The 19,094-nt window shown below is 39.9% G+C and overlaps 1 protein-coding gene across 1 annotated transcript; it reads right to left on the reverse strand.

Moving 5' to 3' along the window:
- Positions 1-623: 623 nt before the first annotated feature.
- LOC130926798 (general transcription factor IIE subunit 1-like) lies at positions 624-19,073 on the reverse strand. Its single transcript, XM_057852033.1, has 6 exons — positions 18,889-19,073; positions 13,753-14,048; positions 13,331-13,488; positions 4,115-4,310; positions 3,782-4,020; positions 624-1,482 (listed from the first exon to the last, which is right to left on the reverse strand). Exons 2-6 carry the CDS (start codon positions 14,037-14,039, stop codon positions 1,022-1,024), a joined length of 1,341 nt encoding a protein of 446 aa, XP_057708016.1. The 5' UTR covers positions 14,040-14,048; positions 18,889-19,073; the 3' UTR covers positions 624-1,021.
- Positions 19,074-19,094: the final 21 nt, after the last annotated feature.

A 19,094-nucleotide genomic window follows, 5' to 3' on the forward strand; every position in this document is an offset into this window, starting at 1 on the left:
ACCAGCAACAGTGTGTGAAACGCTTGTGAAGAGTTACAGAAAACGTTTGGCCTCCGTTATTGCCAACAAAGGGTACATAACAAAGTATTGAGATGAACTTTTGGTATTTACCAAATACATATATCCACCATGATTTGCAAATAAATTCTTTAAAATATCAAACAATGTGATTTTCTGTTTTTTTCCCACATTCTGTCTCTCATGGTTGAGGGTTACCATGTTGACAATTACAGGCCTCTCTAATATTTTCAAGTAGGAGAACTTGCACAATTAGTGGTTGACTAAATACTTATTTGCCCACCTGTATATAATACGTGCAAATCCATGTTGCTGGCTCCAACCCCAGTGGTTAATAATAATATGCTGTCGACTCACAGAGGCTGTGTCACTAGAGACAAGCAGTTCCTTTTTCTCAATATCCCTGGTCTAGCCTTGAGGAAAGGGCAGCAGAAGCATTTGTCCCTTACACATAGCCATTTTAAAATGGTGTTAGCCCTCAGCTTTTTAGTCCAACTGCATTGACATTTACAGTGACTGGGACTAGGAAAATTAAAGCAGTTGAAATGAAAGCATAACAAGATGAGTCGAGACACGGCTGACTCAATGCGAGTCTTGTACAATTCAAAACAAATTTTTATTTTTAGAAAACTGAAATGTCACAACGCATTGCTCTTTTTATTGAGCAATTAATTGAGCCTTTGAGCAAGTTGCTCAGAATCCCTCAAGGTAGCATGAATGATAGATTTGGACATATATGTCTCAAATTAAACAGCTGTATTAATACCAACAAAAAAAAAGACGCCTGTTGAAATAACAGCCGAGGAAAAACATTGGCACAAAATGCATAGCTGGCTTGCAGAATCTACAACATACTTCGGAATGAATACTATACGCTGAGTGACCTTTGAGGCACACTGACAAAGCATATGTGCCCACTTGGATCATTCACTGTGCTAATGAATGGATTGATTTGGGAAGCAGCATCTTGTTAAGTTTGTACAAAATATGTATGCATGTGTGCTCAAAAGTACATCTCTTGGAAGAGTTTTTGCCCCATTTCAATGTAGGCTTCCTTTTCCTGCGCAGACATCTGTTCGACAAGCTCCGGCCTCTGGCTCACTTCACCGTAAGAGAACGGCCGGCCTCCCACCATCACCGTGGGCTCATCTCCCACCTCCTCAAAGTCATCATCATCCTCCTCTTCATCCTCCGCAACTCGCCGAGGAGCGGCGGTGGCTACATGAGGAGGAGGGGCAGTGGGCGCCTCGTCGTCGGATTCACTGGTGTCGCTCTCTGAGTCGCTAGCATTGGTAGCGGCGGACGCCAGTCCCCTGGAGGCGGCGTTTGCTCCGCCTCCACCTGGCCCCGCTACAGCTCGCTTCTCGTGGATGAGCAAGGCCCGCATTACCTCCTCGTTTTCTTCGGACTGGCCAGCTCCAGGGTGACCTGCTCCATCTTGGATGCCGGCTACAGTGTCTCCACCTGTGAAAATTAAATAAACACTTACGCCAAGAATATTCATTTCTCGGAAGTGACTTGCGACTCAAAAACTGACATTGACAATGATAGACATCCTATTCATTTGAACAGGGAGGGTTTGCAGTGAATGCACATTCGTTAATTCACTGCAGCTTGCTAGTCCAAATGGATTTGACGTTCCTAGTGACAAATTAAAGTATTTCTGAAAACAAAGAAACATTTACGAGCAAAGCTTGCTCATTCATAAATCAAACAATCCAACAAATATTTCAAATTAAGCAATTATGATTCAAAAGAAATTCTCTGATTGCGACGTGCCCTCAGCTATTGAAAAATGTCAGCTGCTAAGATAACTCAGTGAAAGTCATTGACCGAATGCGATAACCTTCTATGACCAGAGAATGGCTAAGATGGCTACATTAATGAGAAACTCTGACATTAAATTATATACAAGATGAGCAATAAAATAATGTATAATACTTTACGATGTCAAGTAAAAAAAGTGTGGGCTTATCTATAATTGCTAAAAGATACCAGTAAAGCACTACTTTTATACTATACACCAAAAATGCCCCTGATAAATTAAAGGTCATAACCCTTACTACGACATCGTTAGCAAAATGGCGAGAAGGAAAACTTGTGCATTAGTTAAACCAATTAATAGCTAGTCATACATTAGGGCTGGGTGATTTCATGATTTTTTAATTTTAAAAAAATATATATGATATACACTCACCGGCCAATTTATTAGGTACACCTGTCCAACTGCCTGTAACACTTTTCTAATCAGCCAATCACATGGCGGCAACTCAGTGCATTTAGGCATGTAGACATGGTTTAAAACAATCTCCTGCAGTTCAAACCGAGCATCAGTATGGAGAAGAAAGGTGATATGAGTGAGTTTGAACGTGGCATGGTTGTTGGTGCCAGAAGGGCTGGTCTGAGTATTTCAGAAACTGCTGATATACTGGGATTTCCAAGCACAATCATCTCTACGGTTTACAGAGAATGGTCCGGAAAAAAAAATATCCAGTGAGCGGCAGTTCTGTTGGCGGAAATGCCTTGATGATGCCAGAGGTCAGAGGAGAATGGCCAGACTGGTTCGAGCTGATAGAAAGGCAACAGTGCCTCAAATAACCACCCATTACAACCAAGGTAGGCAGAAGAGCATCTCTGAACGCACAGTATGTCGAACTTTGAGGCAGATGGGCTACAGCAGCAGAAGACCACGCCGGGTGCCACTCCTTTCAGCTAAGACCAGGAAACTGAGACTACAATTTGCACAAGCTCTTCGAAATTGGACAATAGAAGATTGGAAAAACGTTGCCTGGTCTGATGAGTCTCGATTTCTGCTGCGACATTCGGATGGTAGGCTCAGAATTTGGTCTCAACAACATGAAAGCATGGATCCATCCTGCCTTGTATTAAAGGTTCAGGCTGGTGGTGGTGGTGTAATGGTGTAGGGAATATTTTCTTGACACTCTTTGGGCCCCTTGGTACCAATTGAGCATCGGTGGAACGCCACACCCTACCTGAGTATTGTTGCTGACCATGTCCATCCCTTTATGACCACAATGTACCCAACTTCTGATGGCTACTTTCAGCAGGATAATGCGCCATGTCATAAAGCTGGAATCATCTCAGACTGGTTTCTTGAACATGACAATGAGGTCACTGAACTCAAATGGCCTCCACAGTCACCAGATCCCAATCCAATAGAGCATCTTTGGGATGTGGTGGAACGGGAGATTCGCATCATGGATGCATGGATGTGCAGCCGACAAATCTGCACCATCTGTGTGATGCCATCATGTCAATATGGACCAAACTCTCAGAGGATTGCTTCCAGCACCTTGTTGAATCTATGACACGAAGAATTGAGGCGGTTCTGAAGGCAAGAGGGGATCCAACCTGTTACTAGCATGTTGTACCTAATAAAGTGGCTGGTGAGTCACCGTGAGTGTAGATCAATCCCAGTGAGCACCCGTGTCATATTTAATTGACCATACGCAAATTGACTAGTTTAGTAGATTTTGAACAATCCCTGAAATATGATGAAATTTGGATGGATTTTACATGGTTTATTAAACTCCAACTGAGGTAAACAGTGAAGAAAAAGAAAATTACACAAATTGTGTACTAAAATACATTTCACTAATTGAGCGACTGTTGGTTTAACGCTACTACACAATGCTAGTTGCCATTGTATAAAAACAAGCCAACAGCTCTATTGTATATTAATTGCTTAAGTCTGACAATGTAAAGAAAAAAGCTTAAGAGGAGTAAGAAAAAGCACACTTACGGTTTTTCAGCAAGTCCGACTCTGTGTAAGCGCCCTGCACAGTACTCTGTGTTAACCAGACAGGCCTCTCCTTGGATGCCGTGCCCTCACTCGCTTGCTTCTGCAGGTCACCCTGTGCCTCCATATTGATGACAACATTTTGGGTGTAGAGGTCAGCGTAGGATGAGCCTTTGTTGGACCAGGCTTCTCGGTGTGGTCCGCTCACAGCGTTAGCCGCAGCCGCCGCGTTGCGTTCACGGCTAGAAGAAAGATCCACGTTAGTGGCTTTCTGCTGCCAAGTCATATCTTCCGGACTTGATGGTCCAAATCACGATTGCGGTGGCAGAAACTGACCTCTGCTTGAGAGCAGGGATCTCTGTGGGTTCGGGCTCCAGCAGATCGTGAGACAAGTTCACATCCTCGGTCTCGCGGAGTAGCACATAGATGGGCTCTATCTGTTCGTTAAATCGTGCCACCAGTGTCCTGGCATCAGGACACACAGATTCATCTTCTTCCACTTCCGTTTGACAGAACGTGCAACGGAATGTACCTGTGTGAAGACCCTTATAAGAGTTGACTAGGAATCATGAAATCCCTCACCCCTGCCCTAAAACATTTTATTTAATCGCTTTCCAAAATAATATTCTTTGTCAAAAGTTGATTTTCATCGATTAATTATTGTCAGTACAAATTGTGCCTTTTCTCAAAGAGTATCTTTGTGTCATGAACCGCATGCCAAGATAAAACAAAGCACTCAGAGCAGTTTTTGTTAGTCAGGTTTATAAATATTTGGCCCTTTACACGGACTCCAAACATCATTACAATATATTTTAAGTGAAACAAACAAAATGTGATTGAAATGAAGGCTTTCAGCTGTAATACAAAGATATATATGTTCAAATGACTTAAATAGTGCAGGTGTTACAACAATTTATATGATTTCACATTTTAAGGGACGAAAAATAGTAATTTTCTGACTATAAACAACTACTTTGTTCCTTCATTTTGAATCCTGCTGCTTATAGTCCAGTGTGGCTTATTTGATGATTTATTTGGGTTAATACTTAACACTTTATTTGGCAGCGGTGTCATAAGACTGCCATAAGACCGTCATACTTTTGCCTTCAGTAAGGCAAAATGTCCGCAACTCTGGTTTCTCATCCGATAACGTACGTCCTTCAGAACTGCTCAATGCCTTTGAGCAATTTGATCATATTTCACTGTCATCTCTCACCGACTTAGTGGCATGAAACCCACTAACTGTCCATTAGATGTAATACCAACTATGCTTCTGAAGGAAGTCTTTAGTTGCCTTGGATCAAGTCTGCTGTCTCTCATAAACACCTCTCTCAGTTCCGGTTCTGTCCCAGCTGCCTTCAAACAGGCTGTAGTCAGACCCCTTCTTAAAAAAACCCATCTCGACTCCTCTGCGCTGTCCAATTTTAGACCCGTCTCCCGCTTGTCTTTCCTTTCCAAAGTTTTAGAAAAAGTTGTTTTTATTCAATTGCAAACCTTCTTAGAGACAAATTCCACCCTTGGCAAGTTCCAATCAGGTTTCAGGTCCAGACACAGCACTGAGTTAGCATTGTTAAAAGTACATAACGACATTGCCCTTTCTGTAGATAATGGAAACCCGGCTATCCTTGTTTTACTGGACCTCACAGCAGCATTCGATACAGGTGACCATTCAGTCCTTGTATCTCGTTTAGAATATGTCATAGGTATCCTTGGTAACGCTTTAAAATGGTTTAAATCGTACCCACAACATAGAACATTCTCGGTAATGATTGGGGAATTTTCCTCCTCACAAACTTCTCTGTCTTGCGGGGTACCGCAAGGCTCTATTTTAGGGCCTGTTCTTTTTGCGCTTTATCTCCTACCTTTAGGATCAATTATAAAAAAACATAATATCGCTTTTCATTTTTATGCTGATGACCTGCAGCTTTATCTGCCCCTGAGACCTAACAAAAAAACTGCTCTCGCTAAATTGATGGAGTGCATATCTGATGTGAAGCAGTGGCTTGCACAAAACTTTTTACACCTTAACGAGAGCAAAACTGAATTTATTACTTTTGGCACACCTTCCATGATGAAAGCCCTTGAGCCAAACTCTGGCGCTCCAGCTGACATTTTTAAGACACACTTTAAAAATCTCGGAGTGATATTCGATAGCAGACTTAACTTTGAAAAACAGATTAGTTCTGTTGTAAGAGCAAGTTTTTTCCAGCTCCGTCGCTTGGCCAAAGTGAAGCCTTTTCTTAGTCGCCACGACCTTGAAAAAGCAATTCACGCTTTTATAAGTTCAAGGCTGGACTACTCCAATACACTTTATGTTGGCCTACCCAAGTCCTCGATTTCTCGGCTGCAACTTGTTCAAAATGCTGCTGCTTGATTTTTAACAGGTACACCTAGACGTGAGCATATTACCCCCGTGCTATCATCACTCCACTGGCTTCCAGTCCATTTTAGAATTGATTTCAAACTTTACTGTTTGTTTTTAATTCTATTAATGGCCAGGCTCCATCTTATTTATCGGAAATTTTACCTTTTCGTAACTCTGGCAGGACTCTTCGCTCGACCGGCCAGCTTCTTTTAGATGTTCCGAGGTCAAAACTTAAACAGTGGGGAGACCGATCCTTTGCGGTTGCTGCCCCCAGGCTGTGGAATAGCCTTCTCCCCGAAATCCGCACCACCACGGATGTAGGTCTTTTTAAGTCTCGGCTAAAACCACACCTTTTTAGACTCGCCTTTTACAAAGATTAGGATAGCCTGGTTTAATTAGCTTAAGGGCTTTTTTAATGTTTTTCGATTTTATCGGTTTTATTGTTTTACTTGCTGGACTTTTATTGCGATGCACTGTCTTTGTTTTATTTTATTTTTTAAATGTCATTGTATAATATTTTCCTGCCTTTTATTTATTTTGAGCCATGTTTTGTTGTAAAGCACTTTGAGGGCCTTTCGGGTTTTGTAAAGGGCTATATAAATAAATTTGATTGATTGATTGATTGATTGATTGATTGATTGATTGATTGATTGATTGATTGATTGATTGATAGATAATTTATGACATGACATTATCATGGGCATTAATGAATGCTTATGACAGGTGTCGTTAAGTGTCATTTGGCAATTTATGTCACTAACTCCTTTTATGACCAGCTCGGATCTTTTACATCCATTCAAAAGTGAGATCATTTTCCGGATGACACGAAATGATGTCTGTCATAAGCATTCATTAATGCTCATGGCAGTGTCATGTCATGTCTTATGGTCCCTCTGTCAAATAAAGTGTTACCAAATTCCTTAATTAGCAAGTAATGAAACAACTACAACAATAACTGAAGAAATAATTAGCAAAGAACATGAATTTTGTTTGTTATTTGCATCTGTAGCGCAGCAATGCATGCTCGGAGGCATGTTGGACTACAACAGTGTTGACAGCAAGTCGCAGCAGGGTTGACTGTCTCCCCCAAAGGAGCAGTAATGGCCAAATGAAGCTTATTATTGAAGCAATGGATCTTTGCATCCAATTGGTTCAAAGCTTCATGGAGGTTCATTTGATAGTCTTATGATGCCGCTGTCAAATAAAGTGTTACCGGTTAATATCTTTTGGTTTAAATATCCTATAATACAATAATGACAGCAGTGGCTTATGGTCCAGCGCAACCTATCTATGAACAATTGCCGTTTTCGTGTCAAATTTGATGGGTGGCGGCTTGTAGTCAGGTGCGCCTTAAAGTGCGAAAATTACGGTAGTAGGAAATACTAACAATCTGTCATTAATCAAACTTACACTTTTGAATAGTTGGAAATCCTTTTTGGTCAATTACAATCTGAATTTCTTTCAATTTTGTATTAAGAAAATTCAATGCATGCTCGTTCGGATTCAGGTCAGGTGACAGACTAAGCCTTTTAACAAAATTCCACTTTTTTTGCTTTAAAAAAACTTTTGCACAGTATGTTTCCACTCATTGCCCATCTGCACTGAGGCACGTCATTCAATGAGCATTTGGCTGAATACGAGCAAATAACATGACTGCAAAACTGTTCAGAATTCATCCTGCTGTTTTTGTGAACTGTCACGTCATTAATAAATCCACTGACAGCCATAAATGTCCAAATGGTCATGGTCCAACCACCACGCATCAACACAATTCTCATCTATTTGGCTCTGCACCCCACATCAATAAATGAAGTGAAATGCCGTGAAACAACAATAGTTTGTATGCATGTGTCCCAATTTTAAGAGTATCAGAGATTGGCTTGTTAGAAAAAAAATAAAAAGTGGATGCTCTATGCGTTCCACTTTAATGACAACGCAGACTCAAATACTGTAATTTATTCCACTGTGCATCTTTTTTCCTCAAGGGGGATGCTCTGAACACTGCACTGCGCGGCTAAGGGGTTTGGGACCTTGTGTACACATCCTCTGCTTCCTGTAAGAGGCCATCTGCTTCCCGTGCTGATTTCACTGTCAATAATGGGAACTGTTCCAGCATTAGCACAATCCCCATGTCTACTTTGTGTGTTGCTGTTCGTGTCGAACACACCCGCAAAAGCCATTCACACTAAAAAACTACTTTAAAAAAAAAAAAAAAAAATGAATGGGGAAAAAAAAACTTTTAAACTCTGTGAAACATGCAAAGTAAGACGTTAATGCAATAATTCTTAATGCAAATGAGCAATGTATCTGCATCAGAGTTATTGGCTGAACCTGTAATGATTATCTACCAACTTTGTAATACTTCACAAATACAAATACGTCACATTGTCAAAAGACTCAAAACCGTCCAGACAATGTGACATTTTCACTTCATTGATCAGAATCACTGATATTTAACAATCAAGGATGAGGGACTGTGGTTGAAAGCATCAGTAAATGCTGTGTACTAAAGATGTCCCGATCAATCGTCATTTTCAAAGTATCGGAATCAGCAAAAAAATATCGGACATGCCTTTTTTAATTATATATATATATATATATATTTTTTTTTTTTTTTTTTTTTTAAGTAAATCGTTTTCTAATTGTATTTAACGTTATAGGCTAAATGTCTTACACTCATCCAGTCTTTAGTTTTGGCTTAAAGTGGGGCTGTCAAATTTATCGCGTCAACAGCGGTAATAACATTAAAATATTTAACGAAATTAACGCATGCGCTGCACTACCCACTCACGCATTGTTGCGTTCAATCTATAATGGCACCGTATTACATATACATAGAACTAAAGGGCAACGTAAAATGAGTAGAGAGAATTTTGGCAGTCTTTGAAGCCTTTTTTTAATTGGCTAAAGCCTTACATTCCCTCTCTCAACGATCAGAAATATCGTGGGAAGCAATGTGGGGAAGAAAGGTAGTAGTTGATCTTTTTTTTAACACCCTAATTTATTTCCCAACGCTGAGAAGATATATCAATTGGTACCATTACGCACAGTCATGGTTGCACTTCCCATCATGCATTTGGGCAGAAGTTAAATGGCTGAATTATCATTTACTGAAAGCTCATAAAAATCCACTAGATGGCAATATTTAGTCACAATATACAAAGTCACATTTGTCCTTTAAGAATTACAAGTCTTTCTATCGGTGGATCCCTCTCACAGAAAGAATGTTAATAATGTAAATGCCATCTTGAGAATTTATTGTCATAATAAACAAATACAGTACTTATGTACTGTATGTTGAATGTATATATTCGTCCGAATTTTATTCATTTTTTTCTTAATGCATAGCCAAAATGTATATGATCGGGAAAAATTATCGGGAATGATTGGAATTGAATCGGAAGCAAAAAAAAAAAGCAATCAGATCGGGAAATATCGGGATCGGCAGATACTAAAACTAAAACGATCGGGATCGGATCGGGAGCAAAAAAACATGATCGGAACAACCCTACTGTGTACAATAAGACAAAACCTTCATTTCACATTTTACTTCATTAAATGGAAACTCGCAGTAGCTAGTCCTCCATCAGCCCCCCCCCCCCCTAAAATAAATGTAACACTAGTCCTACTGTACATTGGTTCCACAAGCCTCTCACTTATATTACACTTATAGCCTGCAAATTAATTACAGCCGTTACAAGTATAAAATTACCTAAGCTCGAGTGCTCGCTATCATACGCAGAGTGCTGACGTGTTGATTTTATTGAAATTGCCAGATTTTGCTGTTTCACGTTGTAACTGAGTAGCCGATCAAAGCAGTATTAAAGCTGGGTATTAAATAGCACAATTGGGACTACACCCAATTTATAGAAAATGTTCCTGCATAACAAAATCAGGATAACAAGTCACACATTTTTATGACATTTACCATACATTATATTTCTAAGCCAAAGTGAAAATTAAAAGAGAAAACTTTAAAAACTGTACATTCAAACCACAGTCATTTGTGGAGAGGAAAATTAATTAGATATTGTACAAGGCATATTTTGCTGTCGGTCAATATTAGGGCTGAACGATATTTCAAAAAAAAACTGTTTGGGGGTTTGCTATATATTGCCATATTAAAACTAGAAGAATTTTCACTAGATAACTTGAATCGCTCCATTTGGGAATACTTTGGTGGATCACTATGACCACATTGTAGGTATCAGAGATGTCCCGATCCGATCTCATGATGGGAAATTTGGCCGATCGCATGATTTTTTTAGAGGATCGGTATCGGGTTAAAAGGATCTGCTGCTAAGCAGTGCAACCAAATTGTTTTTCTTGGTCACCAGTGCAGCGTTTGGTACTCAAAGTTCACGATGATTGACAGGTTTGTAGCTTTGATCTGGCCACGGACGCCTCGGTAGCTCTACGATCAAAGGCACAAATGTGTTAATTATCGTTAAGCTTTGTACAAAGTCTGAATTGTGCTGTGGCAACTCATTCATTGTGTAACTGAGAGGCTGTTCGCGGCAATGTGAGCGTCAAAGGTATCGGCAGATGCTCAAAATCAGGTGACTCAGACTCGGGTACAAAAATATGCGATCGGGACATCCCTCGTAATCATATACAGTGGGGAGAACAAGTATTTGATACACTGCCGATTTTGCTGGTTTTCCCACTTGCAAGCCATGTAGAGGTCTGTAATTTGTATCATAAGTTCTCTTCAACTGTGAGGGACGGAATCTAATACAAAAATCCAGAAAATCACATTGTATAATTTTTTAAATAATAAATTTGTATTTAACAGCATGAAATAAGTATTTGATACATTACCAACTAGTAAATATTTCGGCTCTTAATTCTTTTTTAAGAACCCCTCCTGTTCTCCACTCATTACCGGAAGTAACTGCACCTGTTTGAACTTGTTACCTGTATAAAAGACACCTGTTCACATGCTCAAACAAACAAACTCCAACCTCTCCACAATGGCCAAGACCAAAGAGCTGTGTAAGGACATCAGGGATAAAATAATAGACCTGCACAAGGCTGGGATGGGCTACAGGAAAATAAGCAAGCAGCTTGGTGAGAAGGTAACAACTGTTGGAGCGATTATTAGAAAATGGAAGAAGTTCAAGTTGACGGTCAATCTGCCTCGTTCTTGGGCTCCATGAAAGATCTCCCCTCGTGGGGCATCACTGATCATGAGGAAGGTGAGGGATCAGCCCAGAACTACAAGGCAGGACCTGGTCAATGACCTGAAGAGAGCTGGAACCACAGTCTCGAAGAAAACCATCGGAAACACATTACGCCGTCATGGATTAAAATCCTACAGCGCACGCAAGGTCCCGCTGCTGAAGCCAGTGCATGTCCAGACACGTCTGAAGTTTGCCACTGACCATCTGGATGATCCAGAGGAGCAATGGGAGAAGGTCATGTGGTCAGATGACACCAAAATTGAACTTTTTGGTCTAAACTCGGCTCGTCATGTTTGGAGGAAAAAGAAGGATGAGTACAACCCCAATAACACCATCCCAACCGTGAAACATGGAGGAGGAAACATCATTTTTTGGGGCTGCTTCTCTGTCAAGGGTACAGGACGACTGCACTGTATTGAGGGGAGGATGGATGGGGCTATGTATCGCCAGATCTTGGCTGACAACCTCCTTCCTTCAGTGAGAGCCCTGAAGATGGGTCGTGGCTGGGTCTTCCAGCATGACAACGACCCAAAGCACACAGCCAAGGCAACTAATGAGTGGCTCCGTAAGAAGCATCTTAAGGTCCTGGAGTGGCCTAGCCAGTCACCAGATCTGAACCCGATAGAAAATCTATGGAGGGAGCTGAATGTCTGTGTTGCCCGGCAGCAGCCCCGAAACCTGAAGGCTCTGGAGAAGATCTGCATGGAGGAGTGGGCAAAAATCCCTGCTGTAGTGTGTGCAAACCTTGTCAAGGACTACAGGAAACGTTTGGTATCTGTAATAGCAAACAAAGGTTTCGGTACCAAATATTAAGTTTGATTTTTGTGATGTATCAAATACTTATTTCATGCAATTAAATGCAATTATTTAAAAATCATACACTGTGATTTTATGTTTTTTTGTATTAGATTCCGTCCCTCACAGTTGAAGAGAACTTATGATACAAATTACAGACCTCTACATGGCTTGCAAGTGGGAAAACCAGCAAAATCGGCAGTGTATCAAATACTTGTTCTCCCCACTGTAATACCGTTTATTCCAGGCTAAGGGGGTTTATATGTGAATGAGGAAGACTGGTGTTAATAAAAGGTTGCTTTTTTTGCTGCTTTTATGAAGAAAAACAAAAGTTACCATTTAAAAATATATAAATAAAAATAAAACAATCCCACGGGACTATTGCGCATGCGCACATTGCGATGGCAATGTTCAAATGATATATTGTGCAGGTCTAGTCAATATCGTCTTGCAGTGGGGAGTAAAGTGCAACACCATTTTAATTCTCACAAATAAACAAATAAATCTCCCACCTCTACAATTGGTTATGTAGTGTATAAGTGACAAGCTGTACATAGAGTAAAAACAAAGATGACCAAATTAGAGGTGCACGATAATTATCGGTCCGATAATAGGAATTATGACGTCATCCCAATATACCCAATAACAATACATGTTATCGGGCCTATTAATAATATTTTTGGTGTCGGATTGGGATTTGCATTTGTTTCCACTTCTGTTTTGCCAGTATGCAAAGGCTTGTTACTGTTCTAGAGGCCGTATTTTTCCTTCACTGAGTTATAAACCTTACTAGGCAATTAGCAAATGTTTGTATTTTACAGAGTTACGTGTAGAAGTCATTGAGAGGCCTTTTGGTTATTGATAGGCTTGCTGTTCTGTAATTGCCAGGTTAAGAAAGTTGTTTCATAGACCAAGACGACAAAAGTCTCCTCTCCTGTTGCACCAAATGTTTTATCTGCTGACAAAGCACAATACCTCTTGGGTTTCTGTTTTAGATCAGTGCTCATTGTTCAGGGGAGGCATCGTCAATGATATTGACTGATTGATATACATTAAAAAATTATATATATATTATCGTTTATCGTATCGGTATCGGCCTTGAGGAGCAGGAAGTTATTGATATCGGTATCGGTTTCAAAAAATGGATATCGTGCACCCCTAGACCAAATGAAAGTTACCTACTTGAATGATGTCACTTTATAATCTTACCTGTCGTGGGGTCAAATAACTGATTGGCTTCGAGATCAGTAAAAGTAGAAAAGCAGCAGGGACATCGGAATGAGGCACGGTTGGTGGAATCTCGTTCATCAGTCTCTATACGTCGTCTCATGTGATCCAGTTTATACTTGACCACATTCACCAGGACTCTGTCATGGATGAATAGACATTTTTAACGTGAAATACAAACGGCTTTTTAGCCACTGATGATGTGGCCTGACTTTGAGCTACATGCTATGCACTCAATTAGTTGATGAAATTTTCTGTTTTCCTTATTTTAAAACACATTGAAATTAGAAATTTAGAACAGATTTATGGCTTTTCCATACATTTTAATGGAGAGCGACGATTTTCAATTAGTGTTAAAGATAATATATATGATGAGTAAGGCACGATCATGAACCATAAATCACCTGTAATTGATGAAGTAGTAGTTATGTCGCGTTGTCTTTCCATCCGGTGCCGTCTCTACTCTCATACGACACTTGACAAACTTATCAGCTTTTAATGTGTTGAGTACAGAGCGCAGTTGTTTCCGGTCAAACTTGAGCAGCTCCAGCATATCTTCCTCACGGACGCATGGGTTGCGAATGAGCACATCCAAGGCCAAGGCGTGCTCCACCCCATAAAACCCCCTCACTACCATCTTGGCGAGACGTTTCAATGCAGCGGGGACCTCGGTCAAGAGTTCTGGTTCCATCACCTTGTGCTGTGGAAGAAGGTGGTCCAAACTAAGATTATGAAAAATATTTCAAATAGTGACTAACAGTGTTGGGAATAACGGCGTAATAAATAACGCCGTTACATAACGGCGTTATCTTTTTCAGTAACGGAGTAATCCAACTAATTATTTTTCCGCCGTTACCGTTACTGACGGTCAAAAGCGGTGCGTTACTTACTTTGAATAAATTGAAGAAACTACCAGCTATAGCGAGTCTACTCTGCTCTGTTTATTTGCCATCCAAGACTTGGGGTGCGTTCAGGTTTGTGGCAATGAAAATAGTAACCACACATAGCCTACCTTTGCAAGAACGATGGAGTTGTCGTTTGATACGGTCATAATGTGCAGGTCCTGCATCCATCCGCAGCAAAACTGTTCGTAGCTTTGTAGCGATTTGTAATTTCGGAATCGCTGATGAGTTTAATAACATACACCAAACAATAAATACAGCAGAATGTCCATTTTGCGTAATTGTGGAAGCCCATCAACATCTTTACTCCATTTGTCTTCGGCTTGCTCATAAGGTTCAACATTGTTCACATCCTTAAGTTTGATCACATATCTGTTCTTCGCCTTAGTAACGAGTTTGACTCTTTATCGAACTGGCAAGTTAAAGTTTAATGTCCCGCGAGCCAGACTTGCTTAAATATGGCTGCGTTGTTGTCAAATCTCACGTGATCCCCCATTCTGTGACATAAACGCTCAAGCCTAATAGCGCACGTGCATTCGTTGTTAATAAAGTTTTTTGTTTTTGCTTTTGTTGTTGTTGTTTTTTTAAACAAACTTGAGAGCCGGTGTTTTCACACACAAACCGGAACAGCGCGTGCGGCAAATACACACACGCAAAACAGATGCCGAGGGATATAATGGCAGAGCATTCAGAGGAAAATTTGTCCTTTACGAGGTGGAGATATAAACACTATTTCAAGTTGGTCGAAATTAAAGGAAAGACCGTGCATGTAAAGTGTAATTTATGTCCCGGGGCAAAGCTTTTGTCGACATCTGTGGTAATCAATTCAAATCTGTTTATTTTTGTTGCACTTTAAGTGTAGGATAAATCTGTTGCTGGTAAGGTGCAATAAATATTACAAGGTTCTATAACACAACTACCTGTCTGTTCTTCTCTATTCAACTGACTCGAATACTGCTCAGAAAATTTCAAATTCTTTGACATACTACAACTTCTTTTTAAAGTAACGGAAATAGTTACAGTACTTTCCCTGGTAACTAGTTACTTTTACTATAGAGTAATTCAGTTACTAACTCAGTTACTTTTTGGAAGAGGTAACGAGTAACTATAACTAATTACTTTTTTAAAGTAACGTGCCCAACACTGGTCACTAAACATGCGCCACAAACCGGTTTAAAGGTATACCGTGGTATGAAAACGTCAAGGTTTCAAAACTGCAATCATACCGTCCCTAAGGTATTGGATATTTTTTATGTCCCAAAATGCAAGGAGAAATCGCTCACTTGCAGCTGTAAGGCTCAACCCTCCACCACCGGTTGTTGCTCAGTGTCAGTGAGTCAGCTGTGCTACACGATGGCTGGAGGAGGTGAAACTCCTGAACATTTTTCCCCATCGAAGAAAACGAAATCGCTGGTACGGGAATAGTTCGGCTACAGAAAAGTTACAGACGGCCATGGCTTAGAGGAGGAGGGCCAACCGACATGTCAAACAAGTTTGCGGAGGATGGCTGCCGAGGAGGAAATACCTCTGATATGATTTCGCATTTCCACAAACTTAAAGCTTACTAAACACCGTCATGAACGTTTCCACTAGCTACGAGAGTTAACTCCAGCGTGTTTAGTGGTGGTAAAACATGTGTTTTTTTCTCTCTTGCAACTGTCTGTGTTGAGAAAGAGAGTATGTGCACAATTTAAACAAGATACAAGTCATACACACATGCTTTATGGAAAATAATTCATTTTTGTTCTGATGGTAATAATGTTGAGCTGTGGGTGTAGGCTCACCAAAAGGACTGCATTTATTTTAATTTCATTTACATTATTTATTTATTTATTTGTTTTTAACTTGTTTCAATTTGCTAATATGTTTTGAAAAATAAAAATCCTGTTCAATGGATTTTTTTAACCCAGATTTATCAAAGAAACACATTTTGAAACTGCAATAGGGAATGGGACGTACTACGTCATTGTTTGGACGCGCCTCCATGCTGATAATATGCTTTATTTCCGGTCCGCCAAACTCAACAGGGATTGTAACGTGTGGTAGTGCTAAGCTAATTCCTTCGGTGTATTAGAAAGAAATTATGGGTGTGTATTGTTGTGTTACCGGGTGCAACAGCTTCTCCTACGACAAAAAAAAGGGCGAGGAAAACTGGACTCACTTTTCACCGTTTTCCTGCATGGAGGACCAAATATCAGATCATGAAGGTACGACGGATGGCTGGATTGCAGCGGTTCATCGGAAAAGCATTTCTTATGATCATATTTCTGCTGGAATGAGTGTGTGTTCCTGTCATCTCTACTCTTGTAAGTTGAACGATTTATCCACTTTTGGTTCCAATACGTTTTTGCTTTTTTACACCGTTGTGTAAATCTGCCTCGGTAGCAATGCTCGCCTACTACGACTCACCTACCTGTTGTGTTCCTAGGTAAACCTGCTGACAACACATCCCGATTGGTCACCATCTCTCTTCTTGGATCATTTGACAAAGAAAATTTGTTCAATGGAGTGGTTCTATTTGTCCTGTGTCGGACTCAAACAAGCCCCTGCAGCAGACGCCATCAGGGTCTGCCCTTCTTGTCGATAAACTGCGGGCTTTTAACTTGTGAAAATGCAAGAACTTTAATGCAGATATTTATTCTGCCTGGCTATTTAACTAAGGCCAGTGAAGTGGGGGTTTTTTTAACCACTAGGACAAAGACACGTTTCATTGTAATGATGAATTTATATATTCTATTTTTATTTTTAATTTATAATATTCTTGTTTGCACTAATGTAGACTTTAGACTGTCAATTCAAATAGTGTTGGAAAAGTTGCAATACCTAAAATAGAAATGCAAGAACTGTAAAGTACATATTTATACACCTTTATTTACCTAAGGCCACTGGATGTTTTTTAACTGCTTTGAAAAATACAGGTTTTGTTGTGATCTTATATTTATACAGTATATAGCTTTTTATAATGTATTATATTATTTATTATAATATTTGCTGCCCCCTGCCAGAGTGTGGGCCATTTTGTACTAAAAGGATTTTAGACTGTCAGTTCAAATACTGTGTTGGAGACTAGTACTTGCAATACTTAAAATGGAAATGCAAGAACTTTAAAGCACATATTTATTCTGTCTGGCAATTTACCCAAGGCCAGTAAATAGTGTTTTAAACTGCTTTGACAAAGACAAGTTTATTGTAATCTTGTATTTGTGTATTACTTATAATTTATTATATAATATTTGCTGCCCCCGTCAGAGGGTGGGCCTTGTTTGCACTAATTTAAAGATTTTAAACTGTCAATTCAAATATCGTATTGGAGAAATTGCATTACTTGAAATAAATCTATTGCAACTTATCAGTCCCAGTTCTTGTCTACAACACTGTCCAAAAATTGTCAATGCATATTCCAAATAGAATAACAACATTAAGTCACCTGACTTTGTCATTTTTACACCTGTTTATTATGAAGACCTGAAGTAAACAACAAGCAGTTACAGTTTGTCAAGAAGTTGTTCAAGTCATGTTTTGGTATTCATATTTTATTGACTTTTCACAACAACACTTGGGCTCGTGTTTGTAAGAGCACAGCAAACAGAAGTTTCAGCGTGCACTCTTCGCCTTTCCAACCTCTCATAACGCGCCGATGTGGTGCGCTTGACCTCAGAATAACCCAAGAAGAGATATGGTGACCAATCGGGATGTGTTGTCAGCATTTAATGTGCAGGTTTTCCTAGGAACACAACAGGTAGGTGAGGAGGAGTAGTAGGTTAGCATTGCTACCGAGGCAGATTTACACAATGGTAAAAAAAAAAAACGTATCGAAACCAAAACGGATAAATCGTTCAACTTACAAGAGTAGAGATGACGGGAACACACTCTCATTCCAGCAGAAATATGATCAAGAGAAATGCTTTTCCGACGAACCGCTGCGCCCCAGCCATCCGTCGTGCCTTCGTGATCTGATATTTGGTCCTCCATGCAGGAAAACGGTGAAAAGTGAGTCCAGTTTTCCTCGCCCTTTTTTTGTCGTAGGAGAAGCTGTTGCACCCGGTAACACAACAATACACACCCATAATTTCTTTCTAATACACCAAAGGAATTAGCTTAGCACTACCACACGTTACAATCCCCGTTGAGTTTGGCGGACCGGAAGTAAGGCATATTATCAGCATGGAGGCGCGTCCAAACAATGACGTAGTACGTCCCATTCCCTATTGCAATATCGTGAAACCGTGATATTTTGCCTTAAGGTTATCATACCGTCAGAATATCATACCGGCACATGCCTACTCGTAACAAATATGAAGTAATCACCCATATATGTTCTGTAATTCACGGTCGATGGGTTGTTTTTGCTGTTGCTTTTCTTTCTTTTTTTTTCTTTTTTTTTTTTTTAAACATCCTTATCACAACTTTTGATGTGTGTGAAACTCAGAAGTAATCACTCATCTAATTCACACTACTGTCTATCAATAACAGAAGCTATTAACACGTTATATTATTTCAAATGAAACCAATTAATACTGCATGCTAGCCACTCTATTTAGGTATATTATAACCAGAGGAAATTAAAAGGTAGTACCTGAGATAATCTGAATGCGAAGAACACTGATGATTTAGTGCTTTCTCACGAGTTCAACTTACCTCCTTATCCGTTGAATTCCAAATAAACGCAAAATATGTCCTCTGGAGCCGTTTTCACTTCAGAGTGATCACAACATCATTGAAGAGAAACACTGGAATTGCTGATTTTTAAGTTTGTCGCCGGCTAAGTTTACTAGCATTCACTCTGCTTCGAATTTGAGCAGCTGCTCCGGAAAGAAAACGCAAAACCGGAAGAAAACGTCTTT

Source organism: Corythoichthys intestinalis, chromosome 12, assembly GCF_030265065.1.
Source record: "Corythoichthys intestinalis isolate RoL2023-P3 chromosome 12, ASM3026506v1, whole genome shotgun sequence".
Taxonomy (NCBI): Eukaryota; Metazoa; Chordata; class Actinopteri; order Syngnathiformes; family Syngnathidae; genus Corythoichthys; species Corythoichthys intestinalis.

Excerpts from the sequence above, each read along its gene's own strand:
- LOC130926798 (XM_057852033.1), bottom strand. The coding sequence starts at position 14,039 with ATGGAACCAGAACTCTTGACCGAGGTCCCCGCTGCATTGAAACGTCTC. Across the intron at positions 4,311-13,330 it reads GTTATTTGACCCCACGACAG|GTACATTCCGTTGCACGTTC; the intron begins GTAAGATTATAA and ends GTCTTCACACAG. Across the intron at positions 4,021-4,114 it reads ATCCCTGCTCTCAAGCAGAG|CCGTGAACGCAACGCGGCGG; the intron begins GTCAGTTTCTGC and ends TCTTTCTTCTAG.